General features: G+C 43.0%; 2 protein-coding genes across 10 annotated transcripts in view; both read right to left on the bottom strand.

Moving 5' to 3' along the window:
- Positions 1-9108, bottom strand: part of LOC139424207 (adhesion G protein-coupled receptor L1-like) — a 96619-nt gene extending 87511 nt beyond the window's left edge. Inside the window, exon 1 of the mRNA XM_071175886.1 lies at positions 8256-9108. The gene's annotated coding sequence lies outside the window, so the exon portion shown is untranslated. The remainder of the gene's footprint in view (positions 1-8255) is intronic.
- A 196-nt stretch (positions 9109-9304) lies between these two features.
- The window catches only part of LOC139423638 (NACHT, LRR and PYD domains-containing protein 3-like), a 132612-nt gene continuing 117217 nt past the window's right edge, over positions 9305-24699 (bottom strand). For 3 of the 9 annotated variants that reach the window (XM_071175223.1, XM_071175225.1, XM_071175224.1), the window contains 12 exons: positions 23341-23895; positions 23089-23141; positions 21293-21535; positions 21103-21165; positions 17927-19721; positions 15903-16133; positions 15484-15657; positions 14363-14542; positions 12334-12507; positions 11901-12074; positions 11761-11810; positions 9305-11626 (listed from right to left, as the gene is read on the bottom strand). In XM_071175223.1, the coding sequence (XP_071031324.1) occupies positions 10914-11626; positions 11761-11810; positions 11901-12074; positions 12334-12507; positions 14363-14542; positions 15484-15657; positions 15903-16133; positions 17927-19721; positions 21103-21165; positions 21293-21535; positions 23089-23141; positions 23341-23895 (4405 nt within the window). In that variant the 3' untranslated portion in view covers positions 9305-10913. Of the gene's footprint in view, positions 11627-11760; positions 11811-11900; positions 12075-12333; positions 12508-14362; positions 14543-15438; positions 15658-15902; positions 16134-17926; positions 19722-21102; positions 21166-21292; positions 21536-23088; positions 23142-23340; positions 23896-24699 lie in introns of those variants that run through there. The other 6 variants (XM_071175230.1, XM_071175229.1, XM_071175228.1 and 3 more) reach the window with 4 other exon arrangements.

Raw genomic sequence — 24699 nt, forward strand, 5'->3', positions numbered from 1 at the left:
ACACCAGGAGTGGTAGAGATACTTTTAATGATCGGCTATGAAAAGCCAACTGACATTTACTCCTGAGGTGCTGACTTGCTGCACCCTGCACCTACTGTGATTATTATTATTTGACCATGTTGGTCATTTATGAACATTTGAACATCTTGGCCATGTTCTGTTATAATCTCCACCCGGCACAGTCAGAAGAGGACTGGCCACCCCTCATAGCCTGGTTCCTCTCTCGGTTTCTTCCTAGGGTTGGGCCTTTCACCTGCATTGATTGCTGTTTGGGGTTTTAGGCTGGGTTTCTGTACAGCACTTTGATATATCAGCTGATGTACAAAGGGCTATATAAATACATTTGATTTGATTTGATTTGAGAGGGGAAGGGAGAAGGAGAGGGGAAGGGAGAAGGAGAGGGGAAGGGAGAAGGAGAGAGGAAGGGAGAAGGAGAGGGGAAGGGAGAAGGAGAGACGAAGGGAGAAGGAGAGACGAAGGGAGAAGGAGAGGGGAAGGGAGAAGGAGAGGGGAAGGGAGAAGGAGAGGGGAAGGGAAGAGAGTGGGAGGGAGAGAGAGAAGGAGACTAGCCTCAGGATGAAGGACATTAGGACACAATAAAGGGACACAAAGACATGCTGGAAGAGAGAGAGACTGTGTGTGTGTGTCAGTGAGTGAGCGTGCGTGTATGTGCGTGAGTGTGAGTGCGTGTGTATGTTAGTGAGTCAGTGCGTGTCTATGTGTGTGTGTGTGTATTGTAGGTACATATGTAAATAATGGTATAAGGGGACCCTACAGGTCTTATTTTCCTGCCTGATTTCCATTGCAGACTGTATAAGACCCAACCAAATAAGCAGTGTGTGTGTGTGTGTGTGTGTGTGTGTGTGTGTGTGTGTGTGTGTGTGTGTGTGTGTGTGTGTGTGTGTGTGTGTGTGTGTGTGTGCGTGTGTGTGTGTGTGTGTGTGTGTGTATGAAAATTAGATGTTTGTATCTGGTGGGTAATGTAAATGAATGGTGTACTGGTTAGATTTGCTTTGTTTTCCTGTGACAGACACACACACACTTCTGCCTTCCTCTCTCCATCTATTTCTTACTATCCCTCTACCTTCTCTCTTCTCATCCTCACCTCTCCACCTATCGTATCTCTCCATCTTCTCTTCTCTTCCTCACCTCTCCACCTATAGTATCTCTCCATCTTCTCTTCCTCACCTCTCCACCTATAGTATCTCTCCCTCTTCTCTTCTCTTCCTCACCTCTCCACCTATAGTATCTCTCCCTCTACTCTTCTCTTCCTCACCTCTCCACCTATAGTATCTCTCCATCTTCTCTTCTCTTCCTCACCTCTCCACCTATCGTATCTCTCCATCTTCTCTTCTCTTCCTCACCTCTCCACCTATAGTATCTCTCCATCTTCTCTTCCTCACCTCTCCACCTATAGTATCTCTCCATCTTCTCTTCTCTTCCTCACCTCTCCACCTACAGTATCTCTCCATCTTCTCATCCTCACCTCTCCACCTATAGTATCTCTCCATCTTCTCTTCCTCACCTCTCCACCTATAGTATCTCTCCATCTTCTCTTCTTTTCCTCACCTCTCCACCTATAGTATCTCTCCCTCTTCTCTTCCTCACCTCTCCACCTATAGTATCTCTCCCTCTTCTCGTCTCTTCTCTTCCTCACCTCTCCACCTATAGTATCTCTCCATCTTCTCTTCTCTTCCTCACCACCTATAGTATCTCTCCCTCTTCTCTTCTCTTCCTCACCTCTCCACCTATAGTATCTCTCCCTCTTCTCATCCTCACCTCTCCACCTATAGTATCTCTCCATCTTCTCTTCTCTTCCTCACCTCTCCACCTATAGTATCTCTCCCTCTTCTCTTCATCTTCCTTTTCTCTTTCTTCCCCATCCAAGTATGTCTCTCTTCCTCTCACATCACCTGTCTGTATTCCATTTCATTCTTCTCCCTCCTTTTCTGTCTCTCCCCTCTCTATATCTTTATACATCTCTCTCTCTCTGTTTCTCTGTGTCTGTCTGTCTGTCTGTCTCTCTCTCACTCTCACACTCTCTCTCTCACTCTCTCTCTCAATTCAATTTATTGACATGTGAAACATTTGTTAACTTTGCCAAAGCAAACAAATGTCATATTATGTATATATACAGTGTTGTAACGATGTGCAAATAGTTAAAGTACAAAAGGGAAAATAAATAAACATAAATATGGGTTGTATTTACAATGGTGTTTGTTCTTTACTGGTTGCCCTTTTCTTGTGGCAACAGGTCCCAAATCTTGCTACTGTGATGGCACACTGTGGAATTTCACCCAGTAGATATGGGAGTTTATCAAAATTTAATTTGTTTTCTAAATCTTTGTGGATCTGTGTAATCTGAGGGAAATATGTGTCTCTAATATGGTCATACATTGGGCAGGAGGTTAGGAAGTGCAGCTCAGTTTCCACCTCATTTTGTGGGCAGTGAGCACATAGCCTGTCTTCTCTTGAGAGCCATGTCTGCCTACGGCGGCCTTTCTCAATAGCAAGGCTATGCTCACTGAGTCTGTACATAGTCAAAGCTTTCCTTAAGTTTGGGTCAGTCACAGTGGTCAGGTATTCTGCCACTGTTTACTCTCTGTTTAGGGCCAAATAGCATTCTAGTTTGATCTTTTTGTTGTTGTTAATTCTTTCCAATGTGTCAAGTAATTATCTTTTTGTTTTGTCATGATTTGTGACTCACCACCTGGTCTTCAGAAGCAGAATGTGAAATGGTGTGTTTTACATTGGATAAAGGTGGAGACTCAGAGCTACATAATGGTATATTATACACTGCATTTGTGGAACAATGGGGAAGTCATTATGCTTTGAAAGTTGATCAACTTGTAAACTCACTTTTGAGAAAATCGCCTTTGAATGTTTTGGTATCTAGTGAAGAGCGCTTCTTTGTCTACACCCATTCAGCCTCGTTCACACCCTCTTAAGATGTAGCCCCACCCATCTTGTTTCGCACTCGGAGAACACACTTGACGAACTGGCCAATGATTTGTTTACCTCTGGGATAACATGAAAACAGCCTAACCAGCTCCGCTGGTAACAATTTCATTACGTTTTTTTGCAGACATTTACTGACACCTGCCATATTCAACGGGTGTTGTACAAAACATTAGCTAATGAGCCAGCCAGCTAACATTAGTTAGCTAGTTAAACAACAATGAACAAAGTGTCAACAATGCCACAGTGCTGGGGGCTAATCAACCATGTTCAGTGTTAGCTAGCTAACATTGGACTCTAACTAGAAAAGCAAACGGCTCTGGGAAACAAATAATGTCAGCTAGGGAGCCAGCCAGCTAACAGGAGTTTGAAATGAAACCACTTTCTATCCAAATTAGAAACATGTAATATCTGAAAATGTAGCTAGCTAACGCTAGACTATCTTATCTGGATACATAAATCATCATGCATGACGGGCGCGTCTCCCTGTCAGGAATGCCATGCCACGATTTCCCCTTAGTTTGAAGATGTAATCCGGAGACAGGTGTTTTCTCCATCTCTTTAGCTGTCATACTTTAATTCCACTAATTTCAAAACTTGATCCCCCGGAAAGTGGAGAGCAACACTTATGCAGCTCCACCACACAATAAAAAAATGTTAAAGCCGCGTTGTCACGATCGTAATAATGATGGTCGGACCAAGATGCAGCGTACTGTGAGTTCCACATATTTTAATGAAAGTGAAACTTAAGTAAATACAAAACAAATAAAGAATAAACAAACCGTGATGACAACGCAGTGCAAACAAGCAACTAAACATTAACAATATCCCATGACCCACAGGTGGAAAAAATGCTACTTAAGTATGATCCCCAATTAGAGACAACGATAGCCAGCTGCCTCTAATTGGGAATCATACCAAAAAATCCCAACATAGAAAAAACAACCTAGAACCCCACATAGAAAATATAAACTAGACTAACCCCCCTAGTCACGCCCTGACCTCTACCATAGAAAATAAAGGCTTTCTATGGTCAGGACGTGACAGTACCCACCTCAAAATCTGAAAAAAAAGGGAGGGTTAGGGGGGGGTGTCTAGTGTCGGTGGTGGCAGGACAAAGTACCCACTCGGCTCTCGGATCCACCATTTTGGTGGTGGCTCTGGTGCGGGACGAAAAACCCACTCGGCTCTCGGATCCACCATATTTGGTGGTGGCTCTGGTGCGGGACGAAGAACCCGCTCGGCTCTCGGATCCGCCATATTTGGTGGTGGCTCTGGTGCGGGACGAAGAACCCGCTCGGCTCTCGGATCCACCATATTTGGTGGTGGCTCTGGTGTGGGACGAAGAACCCGCTCGGCTCTCGGATCCACCATATTTGGTGGTGGCTCTGGTGCGGGACGAAGAACCCACTCGTACTGGGCTGTGGAGGCGCACTGGAGACACAGTACATATGGCCGGCGCAGGATATCCTGGTCCGAGGAGGCGTACTGGAGACACAGTACGTATGGCCGGCGCAGGATATCCTGGTCCGAGGAGGCGTACTGGAGACACAGTACGTATGGCCGGCGCAGGATATCCTGGTCCGAGGAGGCGTACTGGAGACCAGGAGCGCTGAGCTGGCACAACAAACTTTTGATAATTAGCCGATTGTACAAGTTCTGTTTTTCCAGTTCTGTTTTTCCAGAATTCTGCATGCAGAGTGTCAACTTGGTGTTTGTCCCATTTTGTGAATTCTTGGTTGGTGAGCGGACCCCAGACCTCACAACCATGAAGGGAAATGGGTTTTTATAACTGAATCAAGTATTTTTAGCCAGATCCTAATTGGTACGTCGAATTTGATGTTCCTTTTAATGTCGTAGTAGGCCCTTCTTGCCTTGTTTCTCAGATCATTCACAGCTTTGTGGAAGTTACCTGTGGCGCTGATGTTTAGGCCGAGGTACGTATAGTTTTTTGTTTGACCTACAAGTCTGTTGTTAATGATATTGAAGCGGATTTTCCCAAGGTTGCTATTGACGCAAATGCCACGGTTGTCAGGACTTCCACCGAAGGTGGTTCCTCTCCCTGTTCGGGCGGTGCTCGGTGCTCGGTGATCGGCGCTCGGTGCTCGGTGCTCGGCGCTCGGTGCTCGGCGTCACCGGCCTACTAGCCATCAACAATTATTTTTCTTTTTCCCTTAGTTTCGTCTTTGGTTCTTTCACACCTGGTTTTATTTGCTTGAATTTCTGTGTGTATAATTACCCCTGTTACCTGCTTAGGTTTGTGCGGGATTGTTCGTGTTATGTTGCTTGTTGAGGTTGTGCCTGTGTATTTTCATGTATTATACCGAGTGTGTATCAGTTCTAGGAGCGGTGTTTTTTCCTCCTTCCGTGAGTAACTGGTTTCTCTTTTGTCGAGTTTATTTTGTTATTGTACCTGACCTTTATGTTTTTGTGGACTTGCCTATTAAAAACCGCTACTCGGACATCTCTGCTCTCCTGCGTTTCACTCCTTCACCTACATCTAGACACAATATCGTAACAATGGTAGTTATTGAGGTCAAATTTGTCTCCACCTTTGTGGATTGGGGTGATCAGTCCTTGGTTCCAAATATTGGGGAATAGGCCAGAGCTGAGGATGATGCTAAAGAGTTTAAGTATAGCCAATTGGAATTTGTGGTCTGTGTATTTTATCATTTCATTGAGGATACCATTAACACCACAGGCCTTTTAGGGTTGGAGGGTTTGAATGTTGTCTTGTAGTTCAATCCATGTAATTGGATCATCCAGTGGGTTCTGGTAGTGTTTAGTAGTTGATTCTAAGAATTGTATTTGATCATGTATATGTTGTTGCTGTTTATTCTTTGTTATAGAGCCAGATTGGAAAAGTGGTTTATCCTATTGATAACTCTTCGTGTTGTTTGTTTAGTGTTTTCCAATTTTCCCAGAAGTGGTTTGATTCATTGGATTCTTCAGTTTCATTGAGATGATTTCTGACGTGCTGTTCCTTCTTTTTCCAGTGTATTCCTGTATTGTTTTAGTGATTCACCGTAGTGAAGGCGTAGACTCAGGTTTTCTGTATTGTTTTAGTGATTCACCATAGTGAAGGCGTAGACTCAGGTTTTCTGTATTGTTTTAGTGATTCACCATAGTGAAGGCGTAGACTCAGGTTTTCTGTATTGTTTTAGTGATTCACCATAGTGAAGGCGTAGACTCAGGTTTTCTGTATTGTTTTAGTGATTCACCATAGTGAAGGAGTAGACTCAGGTTTTCTGTATTGTTTTAGTGATTCACCATAGTGAAGGCGTAGACTCAGGTTTTCTGTATTGTTTTAGTGATTCACCATAGTGAAGGAGTAGACTCAGGTTTTCTGTATTGTTTTAGTGATTCACCATAGTGAAGGCGTAGACTCAGGTTTTCTGTATTGTTTTAGTGATTCACCATAGTGAAGGCGTAGACTCAGGTTTTCTGTATTGTTTTAGTGATTCACCATAGTGAAGGCGTAGACTCAGGTTTTCTGTATTGTTTTAGTGATTCACCATAGTGAAGGCGTAGACTCAGGTTTTCTGTATTGTTTTAGTGATTCACCATAGTGAAGGAGTAGACTCAGGTTTTCTGTATTGTTTTAGTGATTCACCATAGTGAAGGCGTAGACTCAGGTTTTCTGTATTGTTTTAGTGATTCACCATAGTGAAGGAGTAGACTCAGGTTTTCTGTATTGTTTTAGTGATTCACCATAGTGAAGGCGTAGACTCAGGTTTTCTGTATTGTTTTAGTGATTCACCATAGTGAAGGCGTAGGCTCAGGTTTTCTGGGTCTCTGTGTTTTTGGTTGGATAGGTTTCTCAATTTCTTTCTTAGGTTTTTCATTCTTCATCAAACCATTTGTTATTGTTGTTCATTTTCTTCGGTTGTCGGCTTGAAATGTATAGATTTGAATATATGATATGATATAAATGTATAGATTTGAATATATGATATGATATGATATAAATGTATAGATTTGATAGGGAAGCCGAGAGGTCAACTATACAGTTTAGGTTTTCTACTGCCAAGTTTACACCTTCACTATTACAGTAAAACTTTTTGTCCAGGAAGTTGTCTAAATGGGATTGAATTTATTGTTGCCTAATAGTTTTTTGGTAGGTTTCCACACTACATTCCTTCCATCTATAGCATTTCTTAATATTATCGAAGTCCTTTGGCTTTGATGCCTCATGATTGAGTATTGCTCCTTTGAAGTGGACTGTGATTTTGCTGTGATCTGACAGGGGTGTCAGTAGGCTGATAGTGAACGGTCTGAGAGACTCTGGGTTGAGGTCAGTGATACAGTAATCTACAGTACTACTGCCAAGGGATGAGCTGTAGGTGTACCTACCGTAAAACTCCCCTCGAAGCCAACCATTGACTATGTATAGACCCAGCGTGCGACAGAGCTACAGGAATTGAGACCCGTTTTGTCATAGTTGTGTCTAAAGGGAAATATTTTGGAGGGAATGCTGTCTCATCCAGGTAGGTGTTTTGTCCCCCTGAGTGCTAAGAGTGTCAGGTTCTTGTCCAGTTCTGGCATGTAGGTCACCACAGCTCTCTCTCTCTTTCTCTCCCTCTCTCTTTCCAGCCCACCTCCACTTTACATTCTGTTTATAATCTCTTTGTCCACTGGTCTTGACTTCTCCCCCGTGATCCCTCTTTCCACCATCATAGTCCCCAGTCAAAACATACTGACACACACACACACACACACACACACACACACACAAACACACACACACACACACACACACTCCCTACAGAATACCAACACAGAGGAGAGACAAACAGAGACAGACAAAAATAAGACACTCTTCAAAGACTTGGAACACAATCATCACACACACACACGAGCACGCACAGACACACAACATATGTAGAAACACACACGCATGCACGAACACACACACACACATTGATTTGAAATGTGATTAGAAGAGGAATGTGAGTGACTCACCACTCAGTGAGACAGCCTGTCAGTAAGCAAACCCCCTACTATCACATTCATCATCCTACTGTCTGTTTCTCAGAGGAGAGAAAGAGGGAGAGATTCTAAATGCCTGTTGGAGTGTTCCATGGTGCATTAAAACAACTCACACACAGCAGGAGACGCCACTAGTCAACATGTGTATGACACGCACACACACACACAAGAGTGTACATGCATGCGCCATATTGACAGGTCAAACCGTAGCCTAAGTGGTATATGTGTGGGTGTGTGTTTGTGTGTGATTGTACAGACCAAACCGTTCTTCATACATGTACCCTACCGTCGCCATTATTCCCGCTTACCTCGAACGCTCGAGTCTCCCTCCTCCTCCTCTGTCGTTCACTGCGTCTCCTCCTTCATCCCGCCTCTCCTCTTCTCTCCTCCGGTCCCCCAATCCTTCCCTCCCGTTGTTTTATCCTCGGTTCTCTCTCCCTCTCCTTCTTGCCGATGCAGTAAAAATAAGCCCGTGTAATAGGCGACCCGGTTGCTCCCGGGCGAGGCCACGCGCACGGTGTGTGTGAGAGCGAGATGGAATAAAGAAGGGAGTCAACCGATCCTCGACGTGGGAATTATCCGACAACGCGAGCGTATCCTCCTCGACGAAAAACACTCCACATGAGGAAACACACGCCACTTTAGCGTCACACATACACTCAATCTCACCTAATAGGACTCGACCGTCTTTCCCACTGTTGCACGTCACGTTGCACTAAAGTAGCTTATTATAATGATATCTCCCTCGGGTTCCTATGGCGATGACTGTAGCCTATTCTACAGGCTAGTCCAGTTGGATGACAAATACAAACGTACAGATATAACACATAGCAAATGGAAGTCATATTATATTATATGATGTATCGTCGAGTCCAGTCAAAATGCAGTCGCACTGTTGAGGCTGGGCTATTGGCCAATGTAAAACACTTCAGTAGCGCATAGCTTGGTAGGCTACAGCATCCTTCCTCTCCCTAGCCTGGAATGCGGAGGGCTCCAAGATTACACACGGATAGATATTATCCAGAGCATTTAAAGAATCTAGACCTGATCGTCCGTAATGCTCCATAAACCTCACGACCGACTAGAGTTGATATGACCGACGATCGAATGTATGGAATCGTTAATACCCTAGCGTGATAGCGGAAAGTAACGTACGCACTGTTTCTCAATGGCACCGATTTCCGTTAAACGCGGCCTCGTCTAGCTCTGTCTCGCTCGCTCGCTCTCTCTCCCGCTCTCTCTCTCTCTCTCTCTCTCTCTCTCTTATTTTAATCAAACCAACAAATCTACAATTTCACATTGGCATAGTGGTAATCAGACAGTATAGGCTCTAATTGTAGTCTATGACACAAAGTTATTATTTAAAACGGTAATATTTATAAAGATTGAATCTAGGAGTCAGGAGAAAGCCTAAACCTAACCAATCCAATGCCAATCATATGTAAGAGCAGGTAACGAGCTCGTTACAAAAACCAAGCGTATTGTAGCCTACAGTACACATACAATATGTTGGCCTGTGCTGTATATGTTGCCTTCAGACAGTATTCACTGCCCCCTTGACTTATTCCACATGTTGTTACGTAACAGCCTGAATTTAACATGGATTCAATTGATCTGTTGTGTCAGCGATCTACACACAATACCCTATAATGTCAACGTGGAATTTTGTTTGTGGGATTTCATATTATTAACAACAAATTCAAAGCTGAAATGTCTTGAGTCAATGAGTATTCAACCCCTGTGTTATGTCAAGCCTAAATAAGTTCAGGAGTAAAAATGTGCTCAACAAGTCACATAGTAAGTTGCATGGACTCATTCTGTGTACAATAATAGTGGTTGACATGATGTTTGATTGACTACACCATCTCAGTACCCAACACATACAATTATCTGTTAGGTCCCTCAATTTCAAGCACAGATTCAACCACAAAGACCAGGGAGGTTTTCCAATGCCTCACAAAGAAGGGCACCGATTGGTAGATGTGTGTAAAAAAAAAAAAATCAGACGCTGAATATCCCTATGAGCATGTTATGGTGAAGTTACTAATTACACTTTGGACGGTGTATCAATACACCCAGTCACTACAAAGATACAGGCGTCCTTCCTAACTCAGTTGCCAGAGAGGGAGGAAACTGCTCAGGGAATTCACCATGAGGACAATGGGGATTTTAAACAAGCTACATTGTTGAATGGTTGTGATATGAGAAAACCGAGATTGGATCAACAACTTTGTAGTTACTCCACAATACTAACCTAAATGACAGAGTGAAAGGAAGGAAGCCTGTACAGAATTAAAATATTCAAAAACATGCATCCTGTTTGTAACAAAGGCACTAAAAACATACTGCATAAAATGTGGCAAAGAAATTAACTTTTTGTCCTGAACACGAAGCATAATGTTTAGGCCATATCCACCACAACACGTCACTGAGTAGCACTCTTCATATTTTCAAGCATGATGGTGGCTGCATCATGTTATGAGTATCTTTGTCATCAGCAAGGATTAAGACATTTTTTAGGATAAAAAGTTGCTTACCAAGATGACATTGAATGTTCCTGAGTGGCCTAATTACAGTTTTGACTTAAATCCGCTTAAAAATCTATGGCAAGGCTTGATAAAAGCTGTCTAACAATGATCAACAAACAATTTGACAGAACTTGAAGAATTGAACAAATAATAATGGTCCAATATTGTACAATCCAGGTGTGCAAAGCTCTTAGAGACTTACCTAAAACGACTCACAACTGCAATTGCTGCCAACGGTGCTTCTACAAAGTATTGACTCAGTGGTGTGAATACGAATATCTGTCATGATCACAGTCAACAACATTTATCTGTTACAATGTCCATATCTGATGTCCTGATCACTGTCAACAACACCCCATCATGTCACATGGTTGGGTTAGAACAGGAGTGTGACTGTGTTTCCATGGAGACCCAGGTGTTCCTCCAGGACATAGGAGACTACTCTACCTGGCTCAGGGACACTGAAGAGCCCTCATTAGAAACACTAAACCCTGGGTAGAGGGGCTCAGTGAATGTGGTCTGGAATGTGTACACATGGGTCATTGTGTCAGAGTAGATCTCATAGAAGGAAAGTGTGCCGACCAGCCAGTCCAGAAACACTCCTACTCCGAGGCGTGGAGGGGAGGAGGACTGGTCTCTCTGGGGTTGAGGAGGGGAGGAGGACTGGTCTCTCAGGGGTTGAGGAGGGTTGATGAGGCGTGGAGGGGAGGAGGACTGGTCTCTCTGGGGTTGAGGAGGGTTGATGAGGCGTGGAGGGGAGGAGGACTGGTCTCTCTGGGGTTGAGGAGGGTTTATGAGGTGTGGAGCATGTATTGTAGTATATTGACTATTGTGGAGGGCACCGTAATGATTCCCACGGCAGATCAGACGCCAGGACTTCTTATTGTATCCAAATTCACCGGCAGAACCATCTCCTTTTCTACTGATGCCTTTACATGTCACTCCAATGTCAGCCAGCCCACTGCACTCTACCTCCCAGTAACAGCGCCCAGTCAGACCCTCTCTACACAACACCTGGGTATAGTGATCAAATCTCTCTGGGTGATCAGGATACGGCTGCTCCTCTTTAACCCTCTCCACCCTTCTGTTCCCCTCAGACAGAGAGAGGTTTATGTGTGCTGTGTTTGGGTCCAGTGTGAGATCACAGGCATCTGCAGACAAGAGGACAAGTTAGAGGAGAGGGAATTGGTTCGAATTTGTCGGAATGTGTGTGTGTGTTTAATTATACGCCTGTTTGTCAAATGTATTGGTCAATAAACGGATTCCTTATAACTAACACCCTTACATTTCGTCATCAGCTGTGGTTTAACCCAGATCTCTTCTGTATGTTCCACACTGTGGGAGAGACAGAGGAACGGACAGAGTGAGTGAAACACAGTCTGTGTATGTATACAACAATATAATTTTCACAGTAACTGTACTAACTTGAGTTTCTCCAGTCTACAGTGTGGATCCTCCAGTCTAGCAGAGAGCAGCTTCACTCCAGAGTCTCCTGGGTGATTGAAGCTCAGGTCCAGTTCTCTCAGATGGGAGGGGTTTGACCCCAGAGCTGAAGCCAGAGAAGCACAGCCTTCCTCTGTGACTCTACAGAAGGACAGCCTGCAGAGAGAGTTCATCATGATTTTACAACAGGACTGCTGCCCTCTAGTGGTGATAGCTGATACACAGTATATACATATTTCCAATAAAACCAATACTGTTTCTAAATACTAACCTCTGGTTCTCTAGTTTACAATGTGGATTCTCCAGTTAACCCAGTATTTACCTCATTGGTTGAGCTGACTTACTGGCTACTGTAATGATGTTGTGATTTGACAAATCATCTTTGTATTGAGCAGGTATGTTTTGAAATACCAACCTCAGTTTCTCTAGTTGACAGTGTGGATTCCCCAGTCCTGCAGAGAGCACCTTCACTCCTGAATCCTGCAGGTCATTGTGACTCAGATCCAGCTCTCTCAGGTGAGAGGAGTTTGAGCTGAGAGCTGAGGCCAAGGCTTCACACCCTTTCTCTGTCAGGGAACATCCATTCAGCCTAAAGGGGATAATATATTGCAACATGATGAGTAACACGTAAACAACTTTGAAAATAACATTAGAGAAAACATTAAAGACAAAACAAACAATGCCATTAAATCAGGCTAATCAATGGAAATGCATTCTTGGCAAAGAAAGTATTTATGGGCAGTGAACAACACAAGTTTTAGTCTGCTAGTGTTAATATGCAGTTGTACCTGTAGTAGATATGAATCTTTGGGCCAGGCTTCCAAGTAAAAGCCATTATTATCAATAATAAATATATCTGAATATGCTCTCCGTCTCAATTTGACCTTTACAAACTGTCCAACAATCAATGAGTTCTGGTCATGTGACAAACCCTCCCAAAGTACTGACCTCAGTGTCTGTAGTTTATAGTGTAGATATTGACCTCAGTGTCTGTAGTTTACAGTGTGGATACTGACCTCAGTGTCTGTAGTTTACAGTGTAGATATTGACCTCAGTGTCTGTAGTTTACAGTGTGGATACTGACCTCAGTGTCTGTAGTTTACATTGTAGATATTGACCTCAGTGTCTGTAGTTTACAATGTAGATATTGACCTCAGTGTCTGTAGTTTACAGTGTAGATATTGACCTCAGTGTCTGTAGTTTATAGTGTAGATATTGACCTCAGTGTCTGTAGTTTACAGTGTAGATACTGACCTCAGTGTCTGTAGTTTACAGTGTAGATATTGACCTCAGTGTCTGTAGTTTACAGTGTAGATATTGACCTCAGTGTCTGTAGTTTACAGTGTAGATATTGACCTCGGTGTCTGTAGTTTATAGTGTAGATACTGACCTCAGTGTCTGTAGTTTACAGTGTAGATATTGACCTCTGTGTCTGTAGTTTAGGGTGTAGATATTGACCTCGGTGTCTGTAGTTTATAGTGTAGATATTGACCTCAGTGTCTGTAGTTTACAGTGTGGATACTGACCTCAGTGTCTGTAGTTTACAGTGTAGATACTGACCTCAGTGTCTGTAGTTTACAGTGTGGATACTGACCTCAGTGTCTGTAGTTTACAGTGTGGATATTGACCTCAGTGTCTGTAGTTTACAGTGTAGATATTGACCTCAGTGTCTGTAGTTTATAGTGTAGATATTGACCTCAGTGTCTGTAGTTTACAGTGTAGATATTGACCTCAGTGTCTGTAGTTTATAGTGTAGATATTGACCTCAGTGTCTGTAGTTTACAGTGTAGATATTGACCTCAGTGTCTGTAGTTTACAGTGTAGATATTGACCTCAGTGTCTGTAGTTTAGGGTGTAGATATTGACCTCAGTGTCTGTAGTTTACAGTGTAGATATTGACCTCGGTGTCTGTAGTTTATAGTGTAGATACTGACCTCAGTGTCTGTAGTTTACAGTGTAGATACTGACCTCAGTGTCTGTAGTTTACAGTGTAGATACTGACATCAGTGTCTGTAGTTTATAGTGTAGATATTGACCTCAGTGTCTGTAGTTTATAGTGTAGATACTGACCTCAGTGTCTGTAGTTTACAGTGTAGATACTGACCTCAGTGTCTGTAGTTTACAGTGTAGATACTGACATCAGTGTCTGTAGTTTATAGTGTAGATATTGACCTCAGTGTCTGTAGTTTATAGTGTAGATACTGACATCAGTGTCTGTAGTTTATAGTGTAGATATTGACCTCAGTGTCTGTAGTTTACAGTGTAGATACTGACATCAGTGTCTGTAGTTTATAGTGTAGATACTGACCTCAGTGTCTGTAGTTTACAGTGTAGATATTGACCTCAGTGTCTGTAGTTTACAGTGTAGATATTGACCTCAGTGTCTGTAGTTTATAGTGTAGATATTGACCTCAGTGTCTGTAGTTTATAGTGTAGATACTGACCTCAGCGTCTGTAGTTTACAGTGTGGATGGTTCAGAGCAGTGAAGAGTTCCCTCCCAACACAATCAGACAGTCCACTGTTCCTCAGGTCCAGGTCCAGTTCTCTCAGAGGTGAGTCTGCTGATTGGAGAACGGAGGCCAGTGATCCCCAGTCCTCTTCAGAGAGTCTAAAGCTAGACAGTCTGTAGAAACAGGGGTAATATCACTCATACAGAGACACATAACAGCATTATTCAGAACCTGTCCTTTCAGATGGTATCACATTTAATACATCAACTCTTAGTGAGGTACATCTGGCATGTAGACATGTATGTAGGTATGTAGACATGTCTGTAGGTATTGTAGTCATGTCTGTAGGCATGTAGTCATGTCTGTAGGTATATAGTCATGTCTGTAGGTATGTAGTGATGTCTGTAGGTATGTAGTCATGTCTGTAGGCAAGTAGTCATGTCTGTAGGTATGTAGTGATGTCTGTAGGTATGTAGTGATGTCTGTAGGTATGTAGTCATGTCTGTAGGTATGTAGTCATGTCTGGTGGTATGTAGTGATGTATGTAGGTATTGTAGTCATGTCTGTAGGTATGTAGTCATGTCTGGTGGTATGTAGTGATGTATGTAGGTATTGTAGTCATGTCTGTAGGTATGTAGTCATGTCTGGTGGTATGTAGTGATGTATGTAGGTATTGTAGTCATGTCTGTAGGTATGTAGTCATGTCTGTAGGTATGTAGTCATGTCTGTAGGTATGTAGTCATGTCTGTAGGTATGTAGTCATGTCTGTAGGTATGTAGTCATGTCTGGTGGTATGTAGTGATGTATGTAGGTATTGTAGTCATGTCTGTAGGTATGTAGTCATGTCTGTAGGTATGTAGTCATGTCTGTAGATCTGTGGTGATGTATGTAGGTATTGTAGTCATGTCTGGTATGTAGTCATGTCTGAAGGTATGTAGTCGTATCTGTAGGTATGTGTCTGTCTGTAGGCCTGTGGTCATTAAAATAATTCTAAATGAATAAATAATGTCTGTTCACAGTTAATTATTACAGATAATTTTACTCCAACAAACTGTCCAACAATGACTACCTGTTTAGGCTATTGTCATGTGATCAACCCTCCCAGAGTACTAACCGCAGTTTGTGCAGTTGACAGTTCTGATGTTTCAGAGAAGTAAAGAGTTCCCTCCTACCACCATCAGACAGCTTGGTGTCTCTCAGGTCCAGTTCTCTCAGATGTGAGTCGGCTGATTGGAGAGCAGAAGGCAGTAATCCACAGTGCTCTTCAGAGAGTTTATAGCCACCCAGTCTGTAGAAACAGAGACAATATCACTCAGACAGAGTGTGATGTAATGCAGGTCAGGGACACATACCAGCGTTATAACAAATTCAGCACAGTGAGGTCAAAATCTTCCTCAGATAAGTCTGCCGTGTGTGTCGGAAGTTCTGTGAGTGACAAAACATCATGTTCAAGGAATGATAATTCTACCCCTACCAACAATGATTCATCTTTTATAGTTTTCATCGTGAGAAGACCTCCTCAATACTACTGACCTCAGTGTCTCCAGTTTACAGTGTGGATGTTTCAGTGCAGCGAGGACAACAGTCAGCGCAGCAACGAGAACAGTCAGTCTGGCCTCATCGTCACCATCAGGATCATCGTCACCATCAGGATCACGCTCCCCGATGTCGTCCAGGTGCAGCTCTCTTAGATGTGAGTCTGCTGATTGGAGAATGGAGGCCAGTGATTCGTAGTCCTCCATAGAGAGTTCAAAGCCAATCAGTCTGTAGATACAGAGAAAATATAATTAATTAAGGCTGTGATGATACCAGTATCATGATATCTTTTCCATGGCAAAAATTAAAACACAAAGGAGACCAAACTCTTTGGTCCTTTAAAAACCTGCTGTATGTGTGGTAGCATGGAAAATAATTAAATGTTACTCTGAATGACAACATAATGATGTTAGTTACCAACATTAGGGCTGTGTTCCTAAAGAAGTGAACCTCTCTGGGATGGTTCGGGATGTGAGCGTCCCACCTCGCCAACAGCCAGTGAAATTGCAGGGCGCCAAATTCAAACAACAGAAATCTCATAATTAAAATTCCTCAAACATACAAGTGTTATACACATTTTAAAGATACACTTCTTGTTAATCCAGCCACGGTGTCCGATTTCAAATAGGCCTTACAGCGAAAGCACACCATGCAATTATGTTAGGTCAGCGCCTAGCCACAGAAAACCATACAGCCATTTTCCAACCAAGGAGAGGTGTCACAAAAGTCAGAAATAGTGATTAAATTAGTCACTAACCTTTGATGATCTTCTTCTGGTGGCACTCCCAGGTCTCCATGTTAAACAATAAATGTTTGTTTTGTTCGATAATGTCCCTCTTTATGACCAAAAACCTCCTTTTTGTTTTCGCGTTTTGTCCAGTAATCCGAATGCAGAAGGCGTGTGCACGAATTCCAGACGAAAAGTTTTAAAAAGTACAATAAAATTTAGTATAAACACTCCGATGGTTTTTGTCATAAATAATCAATAATATTTCAACTGGACAAAAGCTTTGTCAATAGGAAAGGAGAAACAAGAAAGGCGCATTCTCGGTCAGACGCATGGCTGCTGAATGGAAATTTCCACTGACCACTGAATGAAAGTGGCCTGAAACAATGGCTAAAGACTGATCACATGTTGAGGAAGCCATAGAGCTCGTGAACGGGGTCCTAATTATTTGTATGGTGTATAGGCTTTCAATGGAAAAACAGCGTTTCAAAATAACAGTACTTCCTTGTTGGATTTTCCTCTGGTTTTTGCCTGGCATATCAGTTATGTTATACTCACATACATTATTTTAACAGTTGTGGAAACTTTAGAGTGTTTTCTATCCAAATCTACTAATTACATGCATATCCTATCTGCTGGGCCTGAGTAGCAAGCAGTTTAAATTGGGCACACATTTCATCCAAAATTCAGAATGCTGCTCCCTACCCTAGTGAAGTTAACTTCTCTGGGATATGTGGTTAGCCTGCTTGGTTAGATGGCTGAAACAGAAACAACTCAAAGGGTTAAGTTTAGGCTTTCATTCCTGGACTTCAAGATTAGGGATATGGTTTGGTGAAGGCTTAAAACAACATAATAAAAAAACACTATTACAATGAGGTATCGCCAATTACTCTCACAGCTTGCTAGAGCGCTGTGTACTCCAGTAGCACGGTGACCTAAGCAGCGCGCTACAACTCCGAGGGTCATGAGTTCATGCCCAGTGCTGGACAATGGTTTTTCATTTTTTTTTGGTGAGCGCCGAGGAAGGTGTATATCGACATTCTCTGGACTTTTTCAAACACTTCTCGTGTGATGATATTTTACATGAAGATTATTATTTTTGTCGTAGTCGTAAAGGTGGAAGATTACACTAACAATTGGCGGCAATTGAGATCAGCGTGTGGTTGATTTTAGTACGCGTTGATGGTTTAACGAGACATCAGCTGGCGTTAATTTAGTGGCCCTCATTGGTTGCAATCGGTCTGATATAATTATTGATAGATATTGGTAATTTTGACTTTATGATATTACTTACATGGCCTTTCTCCATTTCCTTACAGCTGGGACCAGTCTCGTACACCCAGGGGACAAGTTGTATGTCCTCAGGTCAATCTCATCCAGCACACCCTTTGACATCAGCAGTGCGTTGGCCAGTGATGAGAAGTGTGCTCCTGCAAGTTCCTTTCCTGTTTGATTTCCTGACTTCAGGAACCTGTCAATGTCCTCATGCACTGAATCATCTTTCATCTCAGTCAAGCAGATGAGTAGATTGATGTACCTATCAGGCGAGACTTGCTCTACGTTCGGCTCCCTGAGGTATTTCTTCATTTCCTTGACAGTCTCTGAGCTGATCTCTGTTTGTGGCAGTAGGTCATGTAACAGTCTCTGGTTGGATTCTGTTGAGATGCCAACGAGGAAGCGGAGGAACAGGTCCAGGTGTCCATTCTCACTCTCCAAGGCTTTATCTACCATCATCTTCAGCAGCACATGCAAGGACAGCTCTGATGACACATCCCCAATGAAAGACTCCAGGGCCTTGATGTTCTTGCTCGCACAGCAGTGGAACACGTACAGAGCAGCAAGGAACTCCTGGAAGCTCAGGTGGACAAAGCAGTACACTTTCTTCCGATACAGCCCATACTCTTCTTTCAGGATTTCCGTGCAAAACCCAGAGTACACTGAGGCTTCACTGACATCAATGCCACACTCCTCCAGGTCTTTCTTACAGAATATGAGATTGCCCTTCACCAGCTGTTCAAATGCAAGTTGTGCCAGTTTGAGAATTATTTCTTTGTTTCTTTCTATGATGATGTCCAGATCCGTCTCCCTTTCCCCATCATACTTATTGCTTTTCAGGTTTGTCTGAATGAGCAGGAAGTGATTGTACATCTCAGTCAGAGTTGTGATCTCTCCACTCTTATCTTCACTCAACATTTGCTCAAGAACCCTGGCAGTAATCCAACAGAAGACTGGTATGTGGCACATGATGTGGAGGCTCCTTGATGTATTAATGTGTGAGATGATTCTCCTGGCCCGGTTCTCATCCTCAACATTCTTCTTAAAGTATTCTTCTTTCTGTTTGTCGTTGAACCCTCGTACTTCTGTCACCTTGTCAATGTACTTACAGGGGACCTGATTGGCTGCTGCTGGTCGGGAGGTTATCCAGAGGAGAGCTTCAGGGAGTAGATTCCCCTCAATGAGGTTTGTCATCAACCTGTCAACTGATGATGTCTCAGTTAGATCAGTCAACTTCTTGTTCTGATGAAAACCTAATGGCAGTCTGCTTTCATCCAGACCATCAAAGATGAACATGACTTTGCAGGTATCATATATCTTTGCCTCTTCTATCGCTGTAAGTTCAGGGTGGAAGTAACGCAAAAGTCCATGAAGACTGTACTGGTCATCTTGAATCAGATTCAGCTCTCGGAGTGGAAGCACAAAGATGAAATCAACATCCTGATTAGCTTTTCTTTTAGCCCAGTCGAGGATGAACTTCTGCACAGAGACTGTTTTTCCAATGCCAGCGATGCCCTTCATCAGCACAGTTCTGATGGGTCTCTCCTTTTCTCTGTCTTCTCCAGATAAGGGTTTGAAGATGTCATTGCAGTTAATTGGAGTGTCTGTAGATTTTTTTGCCCTGCGTGTATATTCAATCTGCCGGATCTCATGTTCTTTATTAACTCCTTCACTCTGTCCTTGTGTGATGTAGAGCTGTGTGTAGATGCTGTTGAGGGGAGTTTGTTCCACTGCGGTGCCTTCAAACACAAATCCAAACTTCTTCTCCAGACTGTCTTTAAGTTCGTCCTTAATTCTCTTTGTGTCGTCATCCACTGGAAAGAACAACACACTTTAAAACGTCAATAAGTAACAAGTTACAAGAGAAAGTGAGTCTGAGAAAAGTCCAGAAGCGTCACCAAGGATGCAGATTGATACCAACAGGCTCAGAAACAGTTTCTATCTGCAAGACTGCTGAACACTTGAACTGGACTGACCACCTGCACTGACTTTCCACAGCACACATGCACTGACTCATCCACACGCACACAGATATACACTTATCACACACACACACACACACACACACACACACACACACACACACACACACACACACACACACACACACACACACACACACACACACACACACACACACACACACACACACACACACACACACCTCACACCTCACACATCACACTACAAACACATCACAACTGGTTAATTATTATTGCTAAATACTGTGCACAATTGACAAAACACACGTACATATTGTACTATAAATTGTGCCTTCATGTATTATATATTATCGTTGTTATTAAATGTTTATTATAAACTGGGTGGTTTGGGTTCTGGATGCTGATTGGTTAAAAGCTGTGGTATATCAGACATAAAATGGGTGGTTCGAGCCCTTAATTCTGATTGGATGACAACCGTGGTACATCAGACCGTATACCACTGGTATAAGAAAACATTGTATATTTACTGCTCTAATTACGTTGGTAACCAGTTTACAATAAGGCACCTCAGGGTTTTTGGCATATGGACACTATATCACTGCTAAGGGCTGGTCATATACCACACCCCCTCGTGCCTTATTGCTTAGATATACCACAGACATTCTATTAATGTTGGTAACCAGTTTATAATAGCAATAAGGCACATTGGGGGTCTGTGGTATATGGACAATATATCACTGCTAAGGGCTGTATCCAGGCATTCCACGTTGCTTTGTGCCTAAGAGCAGCCCTTAGACACGGTATATTGGCCATATACCACACCCCCTCGGGCCTTGTTGCTTAGATATACCACACCCCCTCGGGCCTTGTTGCTTAGATATACCACACCCCCTCGGGCCTTGTTGCTTAGATATACCACACCCCCTCGGGCCTTGTTGCTTAGATATACCACACCCCCTCGGGCCTTGTTGCTTAGATATACCACACCCCCTCGGGCCTTGTTGCTTAGATATACCACACCCCCTCGGGCCTTGTTGCTTAGATATACCACACCCCCTCGGGCCTTGTTGCTTAGTTCTATTCCACTGAGCCGTTCACTTTATGTTGTTATCTTTTCTTATTTCTTATTGTTGTCGTATACCATGTGTATCCTTTACATACGACTAATACAACTTTAAAGTTTGTGTGTGTGTGTGTGTGTGTGTGTGTGTGTACAGTATACAGTGTGTGAGGTTAGCCTTATCAGACATACCGCTGCTCTGCCCAATGCTCTCAGTCTGTCCATAGCAATCCACCTCCATACAGACAGGCCCACCTGGAAGGAAAGAAGAATATATTCTACTGTAATTCCAACAGACTTCAGTCAGTGGTATCATATGTGGTTTAGAGGACACTGATGAGAGAGAGAGAGTTAGAGAGAGAGAGAGAGACAACCAACCTACCTGGCACCTGGACCAAATAAGGCTCTTGCTTCTGAAGGAGCCTATAGAAGGCTGATTTGACTTTTTCTGTGTTTAAGACGTTGTACAGCTCCCTCATCTGATCTGGTCTGGTCCGGGCAGCAAGGATCTTAAGGTACGCCTCAAAGTGGATCATGTGCCACTGGAGAAGTTTATCTGCTATGGGTATCACCGTGGTAACCCTCTGAATGAGGACCGCCCTGTTATCATCCACAAATGTAGCATCTGGAGTAGAGAAGGACAGGTATGTTATGCACACACACACACACACACACACACCGTACAAAAACATGCATGTGTTACAAACAAATCCAGGTCAGAAACACATCAAAACATGATAAATATATAGGTAACTGTACAGTATTTATTTTACATACGAGACTCATTTAAAATAGAATATATAGAAATAGTAGAAGGACAATGCTATATTCATTAAAATAACCATTACTACACAAGGAGACCCTTTCTGGTGTTTCACCTCAGATACATTACTTCACAAGGAGTCCATTTCTGGTGTTTCACCTCAGATACATTACTACACAAGGAGACCATTTCTGGTGTTTCACCTCAGATACATCACTACACAAGGAGACCATTTCTGGTGTTTCACCTCAGATACATTACTTCACAAGGAGACCATTTCTGGTGTTCCACCTCAGATACATTACTACACAAGGAGACCATTTCTGGTGTTCCACCTCAGATACATTACTACATAAGGAGACCATTTCTGGTGTTCCACTTCAGATACATTACTACATAAGGAGACCATTTCTGGTGTTCCACCTCAGATACATTACTTCACAAGGAGACCATTTCTGGTGTTTCACCTCAGATACATTACTTCACAAGGAGACCATTTCTAGTGTTTCACCTCAGATACATTACTACACAAGGAGACCATTTCTGGTGTTTCACCTCAGATACATTACTACACAAGGAGACCCTTTCTGGTGTTTCACCTCAGATACATTACTTCACAAGGAGACCATTTCTGGTGTTTCACCTCAGATACATTACTACACAAGGAGACCATTTCTGGTGTTTCACCTCAGATACATTACTTCACAAGGAGACCATTTCTGGTGTTTCACCTCAGATACATTACTACATAAGGAGACCATTTCTGGTGTTTCACCTCAGATACATTACTTCACAAGGAGACCATTTCTGGTGTTCCACCTCAGATACATTACTTCACAAGGAGACCATTTCTGGTGTTCCACCTCAGATACATTACTTCACAAGGAGACCATTTCTGGTGTTTCACCTCAGATACATTACTTCACAAGGAGACCATTTCTGGTGTTCCACCTCAGATACATTACTTCACAAGGAGACCATTTCTGGTGTTTCACCTCAGATACATTACTGCACAAGGAGACCATTTCTGGTGTTTCACCTCAGATACATTACTTCATAATGAGACCATTTCTGGTGTTTCACCTCAGATACATTACTTCATAATGAGACCATTTCTGGTGTTTCACCTCAGATACATTACTTCACAAGGAGACCATTTCTGGTGTTTCACCTCAGATACATTACTTCACAAGGAGACCATTTCTGGTGTTTCACCTCAGATACATTACTTCACAAGGAGACCATTTCTGGTGTTTCACCTCAGATACATTACTTCACAAGGAGACCATTTCTGGTGTTTCACCTCAGATACATTACTTCATAATGAGACCATTTCTGGTGTTTCACCTCAGATACATTACTACATAAGGAGACCACTTCTGGTTTTTCACCTCAAGATTAACAGTTTTACTTACCTCTTTCTTCACGTCTCTTCTCTGTCTCAAGCGAATCAAGAGAGTGGGGGGGTCTGGAAGAATAACAAACATGGATACATATTACATGTATAGTATCTGAGCACCGGTAACAGCACCCCCTTTGGCCTCAATCTGGTACTACAACATGGAGACCTCCCTTTGCACTGATAACAGCCCCCCCTGTGTCATCAACATGGTACTACAACATGGAGACCACACTAACTTGAAGCATTTCAGGAAACTCTGTCTCACATTTGGTCAAAGGACGTTGCTTCACTGTTGACATTGTCACGGTCTTCTCTCCTCCCTTCAGTGTCCTCCTCTTCTCTCCTCCCTTCAGTGTCTCCCTCTTCTCTCCTCCCTTTACTGTCCTCCTCTTCTGTCCTCCATTTACTGTCCCCCTCTTCTCGCCTCCCGTCAGTGTCCCCCTCCTCTCGCCTTCCTTCAGTGTCCCCCTCTTCTCTCCTTCCTTCAGTGTCTCCCTCCTCTCGCCTCCCTTCAGTGTCCCCCTCCTCTCGCTTCCCTTCAGTGTCCCCCTCCTCTCGCCTTCCTTCAGTGTCCCCCTCTTCTCGCCTCCCTTCAGTGTCCCCCTCCTCTCGCCTCCCTTCAGTGTCCCCTTCCTCTCGCCTTCCTTCAGTGTCCCCTTCCTCTCGCCTTCCTTCAGTGTCCCCCTCCTCTCGCCTCCCTTCAGTGTCTCCCTCTTCTCTCCTTCCTTCAGTGTCTCCCTCTTCTCGCCTTCCTTCAGTGTCTCCCTCTTCTCTCCTCCTTTTGGAGCAGTTGCTCCCCATCTCTTTGTCTCTATGAGATCTGTGAGTGAACACAGAAAATACATCCCAGTATATTGATTTGTATTATATAATATGTAGAAAAACGACTAAATACAATTGCAGATGTTTTTACAATAGCAAAATACAATTCATGAAGGATACAAACGTGTCATTTGACTTGTATTTATGAGTTTAGCATTGACAGGAAATGAAAATCCCCAAATAAACTTGTTGCTGTGAAGAGACTGGTAATGCAATGTCATGACTTCGACTTTCCTTCTTACTGTCACAGAAACAGGAAGTGACTATGGGCGCCATTTTCATATAGAAAACTCCCAGATTCGCTTTCACAAAATGGCGCCCTATGTGTCCAAAACAATGCATCACACTTGAAGAACTTGTGTTGTCATTTCCGGTCACAACTTGTGGACTTGTTTACGTGCTGCTTGCGGTTTGTTGCTAACGTTACTTTACTACCTGCCAACTTTGCAGTTTTTCCTTTTTATTTTTTAAAATCGTTTTTGATATCCTTTTTTTTCTTCCCCTCAACTTTTTCTCCCCGGACACTTTATCTGGACATGGTTCTACAGGACCTCCAACAGCCGAAACTAAGTAGTAGCATTAACATTATGCCTTCTAATTGCAGTTGCTGTACTCATTATATACAGTAGAACGATTGTCTTATGGTGAGGATAGCCGTGCTGCAAGGCCAGCTTCAGACGCCATTGTTAGGCAGTTTAAGAATAGGAAAGGATGAAACAGCGTCTGTGCCACCAGTAAGTACAGATAGTAGTATAAACCCCCTCGCACGATCCCCGCAGCTGGACAATTTTCTCACGGCATC

This window comes from Oncorhynchus clarkii, chromosome 13, assembly GCF_045791955.1.
Source record: "Oncorhynchus clarkii lewisi isolate Uvic-CL-2024 chromosome 13, UVic_Ocla_1.0, whole genome shotgun sequence".
Classification (NCBI taxonomy): domain Eukaryota; kingdom Metazoa; phylum Chordata; class Actinopteri; order Salmoniformes; family Salmonidae; genus Oncorhynchus; species Oncorhynchus clarkii.